General features: G+C 39.3%; 1 protein-coding gene across 1 annotated transcript in view; it reads left to right on the top strand.

Annotated features, from left to right (window-relative positions):
- The window catches only part of REEP3 (receptor accessory protein 3), a 99,642-nt gene extending 90,082 nt beyond the window's left edge, over window positions 1–9,560 (top strand). Inside the window, exons 7-8 of the mRNA XM_041746947.1 lie at window positions 5,267–5,412; window positions 6,088–9,560. Coding sequence (XP_041602881.1) covers window positions 5,267–5,412; window positions 6,088–6,144 — 203 coding nt within the window. The 3' untranslated portion in view covers window positions 6,145–9,560. The remainder of the gene's footprint in view (window positions 1–5,266; window positions 5,413–6,087) is intronic.
- Window positions 9,561–16,144: the final 6,584 nt, after the last annotated feature.

Here is a 16,144-nt window from a genome sequence, read left to right as displayed (position 1 = left end):
CTATGTTTTTAAATCACCACAGCAAGCTTGTTGGGAAACAAACATTCTCGTATTCTATTTATGAGATTTCGGTGGAATAATTCTTTTTGATGACAATCTGGCAGTAATTATCAAAATTTATGCCTTTTAATTCAGTAAGAAACTTCCAGGTCTATGTCATAAAGAAATAATCAGACAAATATTCAAAGATATATGTACAAAAACGTTCATCTCGTTGTTGATAGTTACAAAATACTGGAACAAACCAAATGCCTAAGAGAAATAGTTAACCAGGAGCATGGTGTATTAGCCATGAAAATTTATACTATCTACTTTCAAAATTCCTCAAGAAAAAATAGTAAGTTTTTCAGTGAGGTAATTGCATCCACATTGCAAAATCTGTTTATTGGTTCATGTGATCAATACATTTACCTTAGATGCTCTGCTTGTTCACAAGCAGCTCAAATATCTGGAAATTTGAATCTAATTTGAAAACTCATCATGGCCTGCTCTGAATGGTTTGAGGTTAAGTAGTCAAGAGAAGTCCTGCTTTGATGAAGTTACTTATTTTTTAAAGATTTTATTTATTTGAGAGAGCCTGCACACGAGTGGGGGGAGGGGCAGAAGGAGAGGGAGAAACAGACTCACCTCTGAGCAGGGAACCCCACACAGGCTGCATCCCAGGACCCTGAGATCATGACCTGAGCCAAAGATAGATACTTAACTAACTGAGCCACCCAGGCACCCCTTGATGAAGTTATTAAATCTGCCTGTTGTCACTGTGGCAAAAAGAGCTCCCTCCAAATGCTTCATTGTTAGAAAATGGATGCCTTGAACATGATGTTCACCTCCTTGGAAAGAACACCACATTGTGATAAGTGGGAATATTTTTTCTGCAAAGACGTTGCTGCTCCCTTATGAGTTAAAAGTGGCCCAATATTCAGTTTCAATAGCAGTACATAAAGAAATAAAGCACACATTTTTTGTTGTTGTAGGTACTTTTTATGTATTTATTTAATCCTTAAGATGACTCCATGGGTTAAGTATTTCATCCTTATTTTTTATTTTTATTTTTTTTAAAGGTTTTATTTATTTATTCATGAGAGAGAGAGAGAGGCAGAGACACAGGCAGAGGGAGAAGCAAGCTCCATGCAGGGAGCCTGGTGTGGGACTCGATCCCGGGACTCCAGGATTACGCCCTGGGCCAAAGGCGGTGCTAAATCACTGAGCCACCTGGGCTGCCCTTCATCCTTATTTTTTAGATAATAAAACAGACATGAGATTAAAATACCTGTCAGGGGCTACATAGTCAATGACAGGAAGGAGGTATCCAAGGTTCTCTTTTTCATTTATAAAAAGTCTACGCTTAGACAGTTGAGCTGGAACTACAAATTCAAATAATTTGAGCAGGTAGCAGCCTTAGAGATGTGTTGGTCAAAGATGGCAAATAGGTGTCCTGCGTACTCCCTGCTCCCTGTCCACAGCAGCAGACATCGCTTCAGGACTGTGGCACCTTCCCACGCTGCTCACAGGCCCTCAACATGGTGCCCCAGACAGTCCAACTGGGTCAGAGTTGGGATTCACATTGAAATCTATTGATCAAAAAAAAAAAGAAAGAAGAAAGAAAGAAAGAAAGAAAGAAAGAAAGAAAGAAAGAAAGAAAGAAAGAAAGAAAGAAATCAATCTATTGGTCATCTCTCATCCATCCCACCACCTTACTGTATAAGAAAACACAGGCCTGGAGAGAGGCAAGACTCGCTCTGGGTCTCACCACTAAGAGGTGGTGAAGTACTCACATCACATCCCCCACCATAGGTCCAGGGCTCTTTCCAGGGCAGACTTTCTGTGATTCCACACTTGTATTACTATGCAGAAACTGCTTAAAGCAGTGGGTTGCTAAATACTGGATTAATATTGGCTATTATCATCATATGGTGGGAAAATTTAAAATATACCAACTCTAAGATGTAGGAGCTGTGTGGACACCAGGTCAGTTTGCAAAAGCATCTGCCAGTTTCCTAAAATGTCCACAGAGGTCTGGGCTGAAGCTGGCCAAACAGTTACAGCATTAGGCCCTAAAGCCCCAGGGTCATACAGGCTCCTCAGCCTTAGGTCCCCAGTCACTGCTCCTCAGGAATATACATGCAAGGGCTCTGTCCAGTGTACATCAGTGACGTAAAGCAACCAGCCTTAGCCTCACTTTTGTATGGCATCAGTAGCCCCCAGAAGCTTCACTTTGCCTGGGCTCAGCAGACCCATAAGCCACTCTGCCTACTTGCTGAGTGCCTACTGTGGGATGGCACCCAGATATGGGCTTCTCTGGTAGTCTCAGGTCTCCCTCCTCCTCCAAACTTCTAAATCCTCAGACAACTTCGATTAACACTTCCACCACTCACAGCAGAATGTTCATACATATTCAATTCCAGGTTTTAAGTGGAATAGAAAATGCATATTTTAGTGAAGATATTTGACTTGACTCCTCTCTTTTTTTATGCACAGTTTGGTTTAGTAAATTGCTAAGTTAAACTTTTCAATTTCATCTTCTAATAGATCCCAAATTTGGCTACTGTCTCTGTCTTTGCTCCTTGGACTTCATCATTTCTGACCTGCCATACTGCAGTAACCTCCTTGCTTCCAGTCTTCATCCACTTCTGATTCATTCCCCGAAGTGTAAAAAGAATCTTTGAAAGACTCCAAGTGTAATCATGTCACCCTTCTGCCTAAAATGCTTCAGTGGCCCCACATCGCTCTCTGATGAATTCCAAACTCAGTAGCATGAGGTATATTCACTCCTCTGACTTGTTCTCCCACTCCATCATGTGCTAGTTATACAGAATCATGAGCCTTTTCAGATGGTAGCCATCTCCTCCTAAGAGAAGTCCTCTCTCGCAACCTATTTTCCCCCACCCCCAGGCTGAGTTAATTATCTCACAGTGGGCTCCCATAGTACCTCATCATCTTTGATTTATAGCATCTAGTACAGTATTGTAATGCCTGCTAAAGTCTGTTTCCCCCTGGTGGACCCAGAGTTTCTTCGGGTGAAAAATGAAAGTTGTGTCTTCATCATTCTATCCCCATAATTTAGCACACTGCCAAACACATAGAATTTTTCGAGTATTAATGGAATAATGAATCAACCCCTCATTTTCTCTGAAACCATAATTAGAAAGCTAATAAGATTTGTTACCTGAAATTGGAAACAAAGATAGAAGAAGGTGTGTACCTAATTCTCTTTTGAATGAAATTCCAATTCCTAATCATATTCATACAGTGAGAAGTGATTAAAATAGCAAAGGCCATGGTTGTTGACTTGTAATCTTATGCTTCATATGTGACCTTAGAGAACTTTCTTGGTCACAGTTGCGTCCTTTCTAACTCTTGCCTTGATTCTCCATTCTACATTTTACCTTAGTTTTATTGGCATTAGGAATATTGTGTAGGCAACAGCGATGGAGAAAAATCTAGAAATGACAACCTAAAAACAACTTTTTTCTGGTTTATTCTCCCCAATTATTAAAAACAATACAATTTTTAAATAAAATTGGGCAAATTTAAAAAGAAAAAAACAAAACTTAAAATCACCTAAAAGCCCACTTTCAAGAGATCTAGTGGTTTCATTGTTGTTTTTCCTTTATTTCTATATGTACTTTTTTTTTTTTTTTTAATGTATGTTTTTTTCCCCACTTAATACTGTATGAGGAGCTTCCTCCCAGGACCGGTGACCCAACCCATCCTGGAGCCACCACACTGGCCTTCGGTGCCTCCCCCAAGCTGCTGCTCCCCGAGCCCTAGCACCTGGCAAGTGCTTGCTTTTCTACCTAGGACACAGTTATTTGGACTGATGCAGGGAAACAAAGGATCCTGGCCTCAATTATGACTGAGTCTACTTCCAAATCCTTCTTAATTTTTACCCTAGAAGTCTGGCAGCATAAAATTGTACTTGCATGATATACAATTAAAGGCTTGTATCTTATTAGGAGATTAAGAAGCTTATTAACAAATCTTCATGGTTCGTTTAGTGAGTCGCAAGTTATTCATGGCCTGGGAGAGTAGATTAGGAAACATATATTTAGTATATTTCTCTTTATGTGCAAGAAGTCCAGCCCTTGCCCCCTCCTGAACCTGAGAAAGCTGCTTTTTTCTTACCTGCAGATTTAGATATGTATCCTTCTTATCTTTATTAAAGGAGAATTTGAAACCTAGTGGAGCCTTGTAACTTCACCCTTGTCTTTATACCTAACTGCTTATCTTTTTGGCTCTCCATTTTTGCTGGATTTGGGCCCCTGTCTTGCTCCACCCAAACAGTGGCTCAAAAGTGCAGACCCTGCTCCTAGCTTAAACATCACCTAGAAACTTGTTAGAAATGTAGATTCTTGCCCCCCCCCCCCCCCCCCCGCAGGCCCAGCAGTCTTCCTAGCAGCAAGTTCTCCCAGTGACTCTTAATATGTGCTAATAAGTCTTTGCTAATTAGCTCTATTAAGCTTGAGAACCTCTGCCTTAGGAACAGGAGTGTTCAGGTCTCTGAATCCCAGTGTCAGAATGCTGTCAGACTCCCTGACAATAACCAGCCTGACTACCTGGATGTTTGCATATTGGCCAATGTTAAATCTTTTGTAGCTACACATAATAAGCAGCCTGTGAGCACACCTCCAGTCTCTTACTGACCTTCCTGATGCTGGCTGTTTCCTTAACATCTGTCATCATAGCCTGTGGTGTTTCTAATACTGTAGCCTTTTTTATCCCAGTAGCTGCAACAGTGTTAGTTTAACATCCCCATCACCTGCCCATTGTGCCCAAAGTCCTAGCCCCTTTGGGTATTACTTGACTCCTTTAAATTCACCCTCCCATTCTCAATCTTGATGAAAGTTTTGACACAAGTGGTTGGAGGAAACCCTTCATTTCTAATTAAAGTCAAAAGCACAAATGACAAAACACAAAATTGCGTAGATTGTTTAGAGTGCATGAAGAGATCTGGCTCAGTATACACCTGCTTATATTCTTTTGATTTTTGAACAAGGTGTTACCTCCTCAGGAGTCAATTACTTTAAATTATTCTGAAAAACGTGTAGTAAAAAGTAGGAATGGTTGGGAGAAACTTCCTGGAAGAAATGAATTATGAGCTTCATGCAGAATAGTACGCAGGGCTGAGATTAATGATATAGGGCAGAGAGCACGTTCCAGATGAGAAAAGGAGAGGAGTCAGGGGCAAATGCAAACCATGCAGAGAAGTGCATCAGACAGAGTGCTGTCCTTTCACCAAAACATGCTGGTTTGACTACTTGTTTAGGTTATGGAATTCCACTGAAAGACAGAGATGAGAAAACAGATGAAGAAGCGGAGGGGCCGTATTCAGATGATGAGATGTTAACACACCGAGGGCTTCGAAGATCGCAAAGCATGAAATCTGTGAAAACCGTGAAAGGCCGCAAAGAGGTTAGTCAGGTGCAGAGTTGTTTTCCTAACAGATTCCTATTGTAGGGTTTCCTTGCTGCATTACCACTCAGGATGCTAATGATCCATAGGTGAAGAACAGAGGGGTAGATCGGCAGTTACATTTTAAATTCTTTATTCAGATTGGATACCTTAGGAGGGCTGGAAATTTACAAAGTGGCAAATCCCTAGTCATCCTCTGTAGGTCATAAATGGTGTTCTCATAGAGCAAGTCATAGGGTTGTCACGAGCACCCAGTGCTGGCCCTACAACAGATGAGCAGAGGGCAACTAACAAAAATAACTACATGATACGGCTTTGAGCCAACCCTGTGTGAGGATGAAACAGAAGTTTATCCACAATAATATATTGTCTTTGTGTCCAGAAAGCAGTGGAGGATTCCAGTGTATGGCCTCAGGTCATTGTGAACAATTGATGGACCAGGCAAAGCACAATTAGCAACAGTTAATGTTTTTATTTGTTATTAGTGATAATAGTCTGAGCATATTTTGAACTAGTACCAACTCCACTTTTGAATACGTAAGCATACTTCTAGGATAATTGATTCTTTATATGAGAAAAGTTAGAAAATTATCACCGTGACTAGGAACTATTCATTTCCATCTAAGTTCAAAAGTAATCATCGAATTTGTAATAATGACACATTTCTCTCTTCAGGTGCGATACGGGTCACTAAAATATAAAGTGAAGAAGAGACCACAAGTGTATTTTTAGCCATCTGCACTTCAAGAATCCCAAGACAAATTATGCTAATCCATCGACATTTTTGCTAACATTATTCATTCAGGATTTACGTATTAAAATAATACTTTCCATTGTGGCAGTGATAGGGTTTATTTTCATCTAAATTTAAATAGCTTTTATTTTCATTCACCAGTACTTCCATGTCCTGACTACTAAAGGTAGTTATGCAAAGTTTATTTATACATATAATATTTCAGAAATAATAGAAAATTGTGTTACCTGTTTTCAAATTCCTCAACAACACTGAGTGCCTGGGATATTGCGATGAAACACAGACCCACAGTATACTTGAAAAGAGTCTTTTTACGGTTTAAGATACATCAGCCTTTGTGCTCTTGTATTGTGTTTACCTCCGTGTATATTCTATCACATGAGGATAGAAATTAATAAGCCTCTGATCCAGCAGTGATAGGACAAGGGCATAATGTAAGATACAGCGTGTTTTATATATTCTTTAAATTTTTACTTTTTTAATACTTCCTGGTTTTGCCACCATCAACTGAAAGTTTTCAAAGCAAATATTTGAAAGCCAGGTATCCACATAGCACTTTTATTCCTGACTAGTTTTGCACACTTGAAAATTGTTTACTTATTTACGACTGTACATTTAAGTTTTATTGACACTGTTTTTATTGTTATTTGTCGTATCCCAACATGTCACATTTATGCCTTGAATTTCATCATCTCTTTTCCTGTGGGTTTCATTCATTAAATTTGTTAGATTCTAATTATATGAAAATATAGCTAATTGTTCAAATTTAACTATTTTAATTAATTAATTAATTATCTCCTCTGTAAGTAAGAAGGTATTCTAAACATCAACCAATTTTCCACATTTAAGCCCTATATTGTGGTTGAATTTAGCATGTTCTTGTTAACACTGGTTACATTTTCAGCATTTAAAAAGAGTTGCTTTTGTGAAACAGAGTCATGAAGTTATCCAACAGTCGGCCCATTCATAAGCTTGGCACTGATGTGTGCTGCTGATTTATGAATCTATATTGGCTAGAATCACTTAAATCTCTCATCTTCTGGCTGAGATGGTTTCCTGAAGAGAGGTGCCAATGCAAAATACAGATGTTAATCTTATGTACTAGAAGTGATTAGAATAGATATTAGAAAAATAGTTTTTAATACGAGAAATTTTGAATTATGGAATGTGGAAGCGTTTTTAGGTGGCACTGATAACTATGCATTACGAAGTCTGTATTTCTGGTGGTGGTTTTAGTGATCAGTAGTCCAAGTTGTACAGTTATAACCATTCAGATAACTTACTTGACTTATGTTTGTCCAGAGGAAAAACACAGTGGGCGAGATTTGTGAAATCTTTGACCTTTCTATCTTTTTAAGAAGTGAAACCAGCTGGCAGTGTATATTCAGGACCCCCTCAGAGTGTTGGCAGAGAACAGAATATTTACTTAGGAGTACTTAGTTTAATTCATACATTTCTCTTGGTACAAGTCTTAAAACATTTTCTAGACTATCTCACATTCTTGATACATCAAGAAAAAATTCACTCAACTTCTTTCCTCCAAGAGTTTAATTTTCTGAATAGCTTAGGTGAAGATATTTTTACTACCTTGACTAATTTGTAGCCTAAGTATCTAGAAAAGCTCCTAGTGTTCAAAATTCCTAGGAACTCTTATGATAAACTCTTGGAAGAGAGTTTTATTTGTATTGCCTAGTACCAGGCTTTCTAATACAAGTGCTACACTATGTTTGTCTTTCCTGCCCAAAAGCAGTGTCATCAGTTGCCTGACAAGGTCATGTAAGTGACTCTGTATAAAAATATTACCTGTGCAGGCTGCTCTGTTCCATTTTATCTTTTCCAAGGCCGATCTGTTAAATCTGTTCCTTAATTGTAGTAAACTCATAAATACTATTCTAAATTGGAGGCATTATTTATCCCTCTGTACTTCTGCAAACAAAATGTTGAATCAAAGACAACACAGGTCACAAAGGGGTGATGTATGTCCTTTTTAATTGTATCTCTCCATGCAGTGCCTCCTCTGATCTGTTTCTACTGTTACATCCTTATAAGCAGTGGGTGTCATTTTGCTCTTCTATCATTTCCTTTCTCTCCTTTTTTTATATTTCTGAGATCTTGCTGTTTTTCTCTTGTGTGTGTTTTAGCATGCTCTTTCCTTTGAACTTTGTATGATACACTTATAAATCTTTGTCTCTCTTAAGGTGGAGCAGGTCATTTGTTGTTTCTCTGCTTTTGAGTTCAGTGCTTTTAAAGGAGGTAAATTTATCTCTTGACCACAGTGCCTTGCTTTCCCACCACCACCATTTGGTGAATGGGCATCAGATGCTGCACAACTTCACTTAAGGCACCATAATGGTAGCTGTTAACATTTATGCAGAAATTGTAGCCGGCGTTTTGTTTTATTATATATTCATTCAATTTGTGCATTAATATTAACCATTTCCCAAGTTTGTTTGGAAGTGACAGTTGATCCGTTCTTTAGTTTACCATGTTTTTCCTAGGATAAAAAACGAGCCAGAAGTAAGTCTTCTTGCTAAGTGATTTAGTATGTAAACCCATGTAGGTCCTGCACAAGATCCCCTCCACACGAGTCACTATTGTGTATGTGGATTTGGCTAGAAAATGGTAACTGCCAGCATTACTGATCATCAATACTTGACTACACAGATTGATGGAACAAAATTATTAAAGTGTTTTCAGGGAACTGAATCCATATGTCACCACCAAAGATTTCTACAGTGTTACAAAATATGTAAATATTCCAAATTTCTGTAAAACACTGGTTAGATAAATACGTCTTCTTTCGTTTCCTTTTTTGAAATAACGTAGTTTGAGCTTCTGTAATACTTGAATTTTTGTGTTGTTAAAAATAATCCAGTGCTATCTTCTATTAAATATGAGTAATTTGTATGTTTAGTTGGAATGGACTAAATTTTTGTTTTGATTTTCTTTTATCAGGAAAATTAAGGAGTTAATATGTATCGGCAAGCAATTTCCTACGTGTTCTCCTGTATAGGCTGATTCATTTGCAAAGCAATTAGGTAATTTTGAGATCATTATTACTGTGGTATGCAATGTATATTTCTTAGTAAACATCATTTAAGAGTAAAACTTTCTGAAAGAAAAATACAGCTTTTTCCTCTAAATGGTTAAGATTTAATCTTCTAATAGTATCCTACAGATTTATTGTATATTAACCTTTTAAAAATTGACCATGAATTAACATTTTTCTCCTCTAACACCTCTTAAATCTCTGTAGTTTCATAGTTAAGAGAAAGCAGTTTTGTAATTTTTTAATCTCTTTGTAAAGGCTTTTTTAGGCCTAGTGTGGGGCTAACTTTACAAATGTGTTTTTTGAAAACTTTAATACAAAATAAACTCATTTTATTAGCGACAACTTGTATTTCTTTGTGTGTGTCAGGATACCTATGTTGGGTTCCATAAATGTATATCACTTATCATGGAGTATGTATATAATATAGGTGTATATATTTATATAATAAATAGCATATGCATACACTTAAGATTCCAAATCACAGAGCAAATTATAAAAAAATCATATACATTCTGGAATGGTCATAGGATTACAAAAAGAAACACTGGAATGTTATATTTGGATTTTGGAATGGCAAGGTATAAAAAAACAATTAGTACAGAAACCCAGCCATCAATTTTGTATTGGTTAGCTGTCTCAGACATAAAATATAACACAAGATTCAGTTTTATGTATCCTGGAAATGTTCTAGGGTTCCATCTGTTTTAAAGTAAGACGTCTGTCTGCCTCACATTTAAGCTTTAAAGAGAAATCCTATGTTTAAAAAAAGGTTTTTTTTGTGTTACTTCATTATGCTATATAATGTGTTAAAGTATTTCCAAATGGAGTTATGTTTACATCTTTATTAGGAGGTATATCCTTGTGATGATCCAAAGAAGTTAGACATTTAAATAAAAATTCAAAAAAAACTCAATGAATATATGAATTACAGCATTTTTCCCAATGTTTTATTCTCCCTTTAAGTGGTTCACTGTCTTGAGAAAGAGATTCATGAACAAAAATCAGGTCAGAGACCGATCCATTTGTTCCCTGGAAGACAGTCCCTCCCTTTTACCTACCCATCAATATTCTGGCCTTGAAACACTCTCCTTAGGGTCTGGTTTTGGTAGTGTTTTTTAAATTGCTTTTTATAAGATAATGCTTTGAAACTGAAATTTTGAAGCACAAAAATGGCAATTGTCTATACATGTAGGATACTAAAAAGACTGCTCAGCAAAAACAGGAAATTCTCCAAGTATATCCTTAGTTTATTTGGCAATCCCAGATTAAAGGCAAAGAGAAGGGGGGAGGGGGAGAAGGAGAGTATGGGATTTTGGAATTACGTGCAAATCAGAGTATCATCAATTTTTTCATTTAGAAATACTCCTTGAGGGCAGTCCCGGTGGCGCAGCGGTTTAGCGCCGCCTGCAGCCCAGGGTGTGATCCTGGAGACCCGGGATGGAATCATCAGGTTCCCTGCATGGTACCTGCTTCTCCCTCTGCCTGTGTCTCTGCCTCTCTCTCTCTCTCTCTCTCTCTCTCTCTCTCTCTCTCTCTCGCTGTGTCTCTATAAATAAATAAATAAATAAATAAATAAATAAATAAATAAATAATCTTTAAAAAAAAAAAGAAATACTCCTTGAGTGCCTGCTGTATAGAGCAGTACTATCATGTTTCTGTACAATGCCTGTATCCACGTGGGATAGGATAGCAGTTCAAGGGAAATAATTCTTGCTTTAAAAAAAAAAAAAAAAACAAATGTTTAAATTATTTGAGGATCACTTATGGTGGAATTTCTTCCAGATTATTGAGTAATTTATTTGGTTTCTCTCAGAGCAGGTTTTTGTTTGCTTATTTGTTTTGTTTTTAATCCTTGGTTCCCTTCTTTTCCTTACTTCTTAATCCAAAACATTAGTAAGCCCTTTTGACTCTGTCCAGAATATACAGGCTGGCCATGGAGAGATTGCCAGTTTGGTTTCAGACCACTGCAATAAAGCAAATATCTCAATAAAGCAAGGCAAATGAATGTTTTGAACATTATATTTACATTATACTGTAGTCCATTAAATGTGCAACAGCAGTATGTCTAAAAACCACTATACATACTTTAATTTAAAAATACTGCTTAAGGGGATCCTTGGGTAGCTCAGTGGTTTAGTGCCTGCCTTTGGCCCAGGGCGTGATTCTGAAGTCCCGGGATCAAGTCCCACATCAGGCTCCCTCTTCCTGTGTCTCTGCCTCTCTCTCCCTCTCTGTGTCTCTCATGAATAAATAAATAAAATCTTTAAAAATAAATTTAAAAAAATACTGCTTAAAAAGACTAGTCATTAGTCACTGATCACAGATCTTCCTGTGTCTCTGCCTCTCTCTCTCTCTCTCTCTCTGTGTGTGTCTCTCATGAATAAATAAAATCTTTAAAAATAAATTTAAAAAAATAAAAAAATACTGCTTAAAAAAGGCTATTCATTAGTCACTGATCACAGATCTCCATAACAAATAAATTGTAGTGAAAGAGTTTGAAATTTTGCAAGAATTACCAAAATGTGACACAAAAACACAAAGTGAGCAAATATTGTTGGAAAAATGGTGCTGATAGACTTACTCAATGCAGGGTTACCACAACCTTTAATTAATCTGAAAAAAAATATATATATATATTTATAATCTACAAAGCTCAATAAAGTGAAGCACAATAAAATGAGGTATGCCCGAATCCTGAATTTGACTATTAAACTGCCCTCCCCTCCAAATTTCCTAGTTTAAGCTATCATCATCTCTCACCTGGAATACTCAGAGCATAATTTTTATTGAAAGCAGAATTTCTTGAGACCTCACTATATTTTTTTATAGCCTTAAAATATTTCAAGGTGACTCAACCTTGAGTCCCAAAGAACTGTCACAGCTTCTTATCTTTTCACCTGGTATCTTCAGGAAATATAGAAAGAGAAAGTTGTGAACAGAGCAGGGAGGGGAAGAACAGGGCCCAGATAGTCTTGCACATCACCCTTGGAAGAGAATTTTTTCTCTTCCCAGCATTGTTTAATGCTAAATTTGGAAAAAGTGAGTGAGAATGGTTGATGAAGCCAGGCAGAGAATTATCATGTGTTTTGACCTGATGCTATTTCAACGTATTGAGAAAGAATTTGGGATAATAGGTGGAGATTTTCCCCTTTAGAATTTTATGCCTAGTTTAAGTTACTCTAAATTTGAGTGTTAACAACGGACCATGGTAGTGGCAAGAATCAACACTAGGCATCTGTATTAGAGTTCTCAAGGGAAATGGAACCCATAGATATATGTGTGTGTGCACATGTGTAGAAAGAAAGAGAGGGAGGGGGTGCCTGGGTGGCTCAGTCAGTTAGGTATCTGCCTTTGACTTGAGTTGTGATCCCAGGGTCCTGGGATCCAGCCCCACATCAGGCTCCCTGCTCAGCAAAAAGCCTGCTTCTCCCTCTCCCTCTGCCTTTGCCCCCAACTCCTTTCTCTCTCCTTCTAGTGTTCTCTCTGTGTCTCAAATAAAGTCTTTAATAAAGAACGAAAGGGAGGGAGGAAAAGAGATTGACTTAGTTTAGAGAATTGGCTGATGCAATTGTGGAGGTTGTCAAGTCCCAAATCTGCAGGCCAGGATGGCTTACTGGAGTTCAGGGGAAGAGTTGATGTTGCTGTTCCAAAATATACTGTGGGTAAATTCCCTCTCAAGGCCTTCAACTGCTGTGGTTAAGGGCCACCTACATTATGAAGGGTGATATGCTATTCAAAGTCTGACTGTTAATCTCATCTAAAAAATACCTTCACAGCAACATCTAGAACAACTATTGACCAAATGTCTGAATGCTGTGCCCTACTTAGTTGACACATAAAATTAACTGCCACAGTATTCTTAAGTTCTAAAAGAAAATATTTACCTTGAAATATAAAATTAAATGTAAAAATTACAAGTCTTGGGTTTGATGAGTTTATCTGACAAAGAAAGGGAATGTTGCAGGCCAGGGTTTATTTGGAAGAGGAACTCAGTCTACATGGCTTATAATGCCTCTTGAATTCAGTCATAGTAACATTTGTACATTGGTTTGTTTTCATACCTTAGGAAGAGGTATCACCCTGGTTTGCAGATAGGGAACCCAGGACTCTATGTTTTTTAAGATTTTATTTATTTTAGAGAGAGGAAGAGAGAAAGCACATGCCAGTGGGGGGTAGGCAAAGGGAGAGAATCTCAAGCAGACTCTCCACTGAGTGGGGAGCCTGAGGCAGGGCTCAATCTCAGGACCCTGACTGAGATCATGACCTGAGCTGAACTTCAGAGTTCGATGCTCAACCAACTGAGCCCCCCAGAGGCCCCCAAGACTCAATATTGACCAGCCGAGGGCCCAACCACAATATTTGTGACTTCAGACTCTTGTTAATTCCATTATGCTCAGTTATCTTGGCAATCACAAAATATTTAAACGGCTCACTTAGAAATTACTCTTAGCATATATGTATTACACAAAAATTTCAGATTATTTCTGAGAAGACTAAATGGAATGAAGTTTTTGAGTCCTTGTTGTTAATAAGAGCTTTTACTCAGAGTAGCTTCAGTAAGAAGAGAAAAAGGATGCTTTTCAAATGGAGAGGAAAAATTAAGACATATAATTCACTGTCAATTATTGGCTAAGACAAACAGGAAGAGATCTGAAGAGAGGATGTAGCTTAAACGGGAGGAGTATCCTCTCAGGAAGTGTTTTCCTTCCTTCCTCTCTTTTCCCACCAGCACTTGCTCTGTGGCTTCCTCCCTTCACACCACACCTTATAAAACCTTTTATGTGCTCTGTTCACAAGAATTTTCATGCATTGTTCCATATTGGGTTTTAACTAATAAAACACACCAAAAAGGCCAAATGCCTTTTTACATAGGAGATGAACTTTATTCAATCTTTTTAAGTTGAAAGCAAGTACAGAGAGTATATATAGCAGAGGACAGTTTCCATATGTTCTAGGAAAGTGGGACTGTATTATTTATAGTTCACAACATGTTGTATAAAATGAAAGCTTGCAGGGGGCTCCCAGGGAGGTAAATGAGACAAAGGTGGGAAGACTTGGGATATTCTATTTTGCTATATTTTGAGAAGATGCCTATAAGAAAGCAAAAAATAATTTTAAAAATATTTTACATTAACCAATATACAAGAGAGGTTGTGGTATTTACCTGACAATAACTTACATTCTAAAATAAGACACTGGAGCATGAAGGGGGGGGGGGGGGTGGGGTCGAGCTCCTTAATATTGTAATCTCAATGGGAGAGGGTTCGGAAAAGCAAGGATAAGTAATTGTCATTAAAAGGATGTATCGTCCCAAGTGCAAAGCACAGTTATAGGAGATCTGGTTGATATTTGACCCGACAGTCTCAGAGCCCATTAGACTGCAGCAAGTAATAATTGCTTCCTCATTTAGATTAGACAATGAGCACTCTCGCAAGCTGCTCTCCTCTAAATAGATTGTAGAGAGTAATTGAAACAAGTTATACTGGGAAGTGGAGTGACCGATTCCTCAAAGTGTGAGAGCAGAGCTATGGTAACCTCTTAAGCCTGGCCTTCATCCTGTTCCTATTTAGGGATCCCGCAGGGCAGCCGGCGTGGAGTGCCGTCTGCAGTTCGCCAGCTTTATTGTTTAGACTTGAAGGGAAGGTCATATGCCCTCTTTGACAGGGAGGTTTATGGGCTCTCTCTAATTAGCAGCACCCTCCACCAGACAGACTGTTGGCCACCTTCCAAGAACGGGGATTTGGTAGCGGCCACTGATGAAGGAGAAAACAAGGTTATTTACCCTGTGACTGTAATTCTTGGCACAAATTCTCGCTTTACACTCAGACACATTTTCCTTTTGTTCCAACTTGCCTTTGGAATTCTGAGCGGGGCGTTGGGGGAGAGAAACGCGGCTGTATCTCTAGCAGCGTAAACAACCCATCTGTTGGCCTCAGATACTTTTTATACAGATTCCAGGGCCTCACCGTTCAACAACATAAATCGAAAGAGAAAGAGAGAGAAATAAAAGGCAACATATTCAGAGCGTTGCTTGCAAATGTAAATACTTGAGCACATGGCCACACACAACCTCAGAAAAGGAAGTTTGATTTGCAACATTAAAATAACGACAACTGCGTTAGGGCGCTCCAACACCAGCGGGGAAACGTGATTGGGTTTAGCCATTACTGGAGTGTTAAAAGAGCACCGGGAATATATTTGGCTTGTCCTGCTCCGTCGGTTCCATAAAAGGGTGGGTTAAGCTGATGGAAATGCTCTTTGGTTGATTTAAACCAGATGCTCCGACTATTTTTGTCCAGTTAGCAGATGCAGCAGCGCTGCAAAAGGCAATGCTGCCCCCCTCGGCCGGCCGCCAACCGCGGGAGCCCCGGCTCCACCGGCTACCTCGGCCGTAAAAACCTTTCAAGTCCCCATTATTATTCCAGGCACATTCCTAGGGGTTTGAGTCACAGGGTTCACTTGGCTTCTCGCCCGTCCTGAACTGCTTGTACCAGGCGGAAGACGACCTCCAGCTTCAAAAGCGGAATCCGTGCCCGGTCAAAGCGCGCGTCAGGGCAAGCCCCACAGGCGATCCTATTGCAGCTTCTGCCCACACCTGCGGTTTGGTTCGCTGGCTGCGCACCTGGAGTCCCACGGCCAGAGCTAGGCCTGCTTGGTCAAAACACGGGGGTTTTTGGGGGGAAGCCTAAAGCCGCTCTATTTTCCCGGCGGACCTGAGCAGCTCCGAGGGCTGCGGGGCAGCGGGGACGGGGGACGGGCTGGAAACTTGCGAGGCGGGGAGCGGGGCCGAGGTCCGCCCGAGGGAAAGCTCCCGGCCCGGCCACGCGTCGCCCAGACTCGCCGGCCGCCGGGCCCGGGGGGGGGCGCACATCTGGCCGCCCAGGAGCCACCTCTGGAACGCGAACCCCCAGTCCCAGACGTGCCAG

Source organism: Vulpes lagopus, chromosome 3 (genome assembly GCF_018345385.1).
Source record: "Vulpes lagopus strain Blue_001 chromosome 3, ASM1834538v1, whole genome shotgun sequence".
Taxonomy (NCBI): Eukaryota; Metazoa; Chordata; class Mammalia; order Carnivora; family Canidae; genus Vulpes; species Vulpes lagopus.
This window is presented reverse-complemented; position numbering and strand designations above follow the sequence as displayed.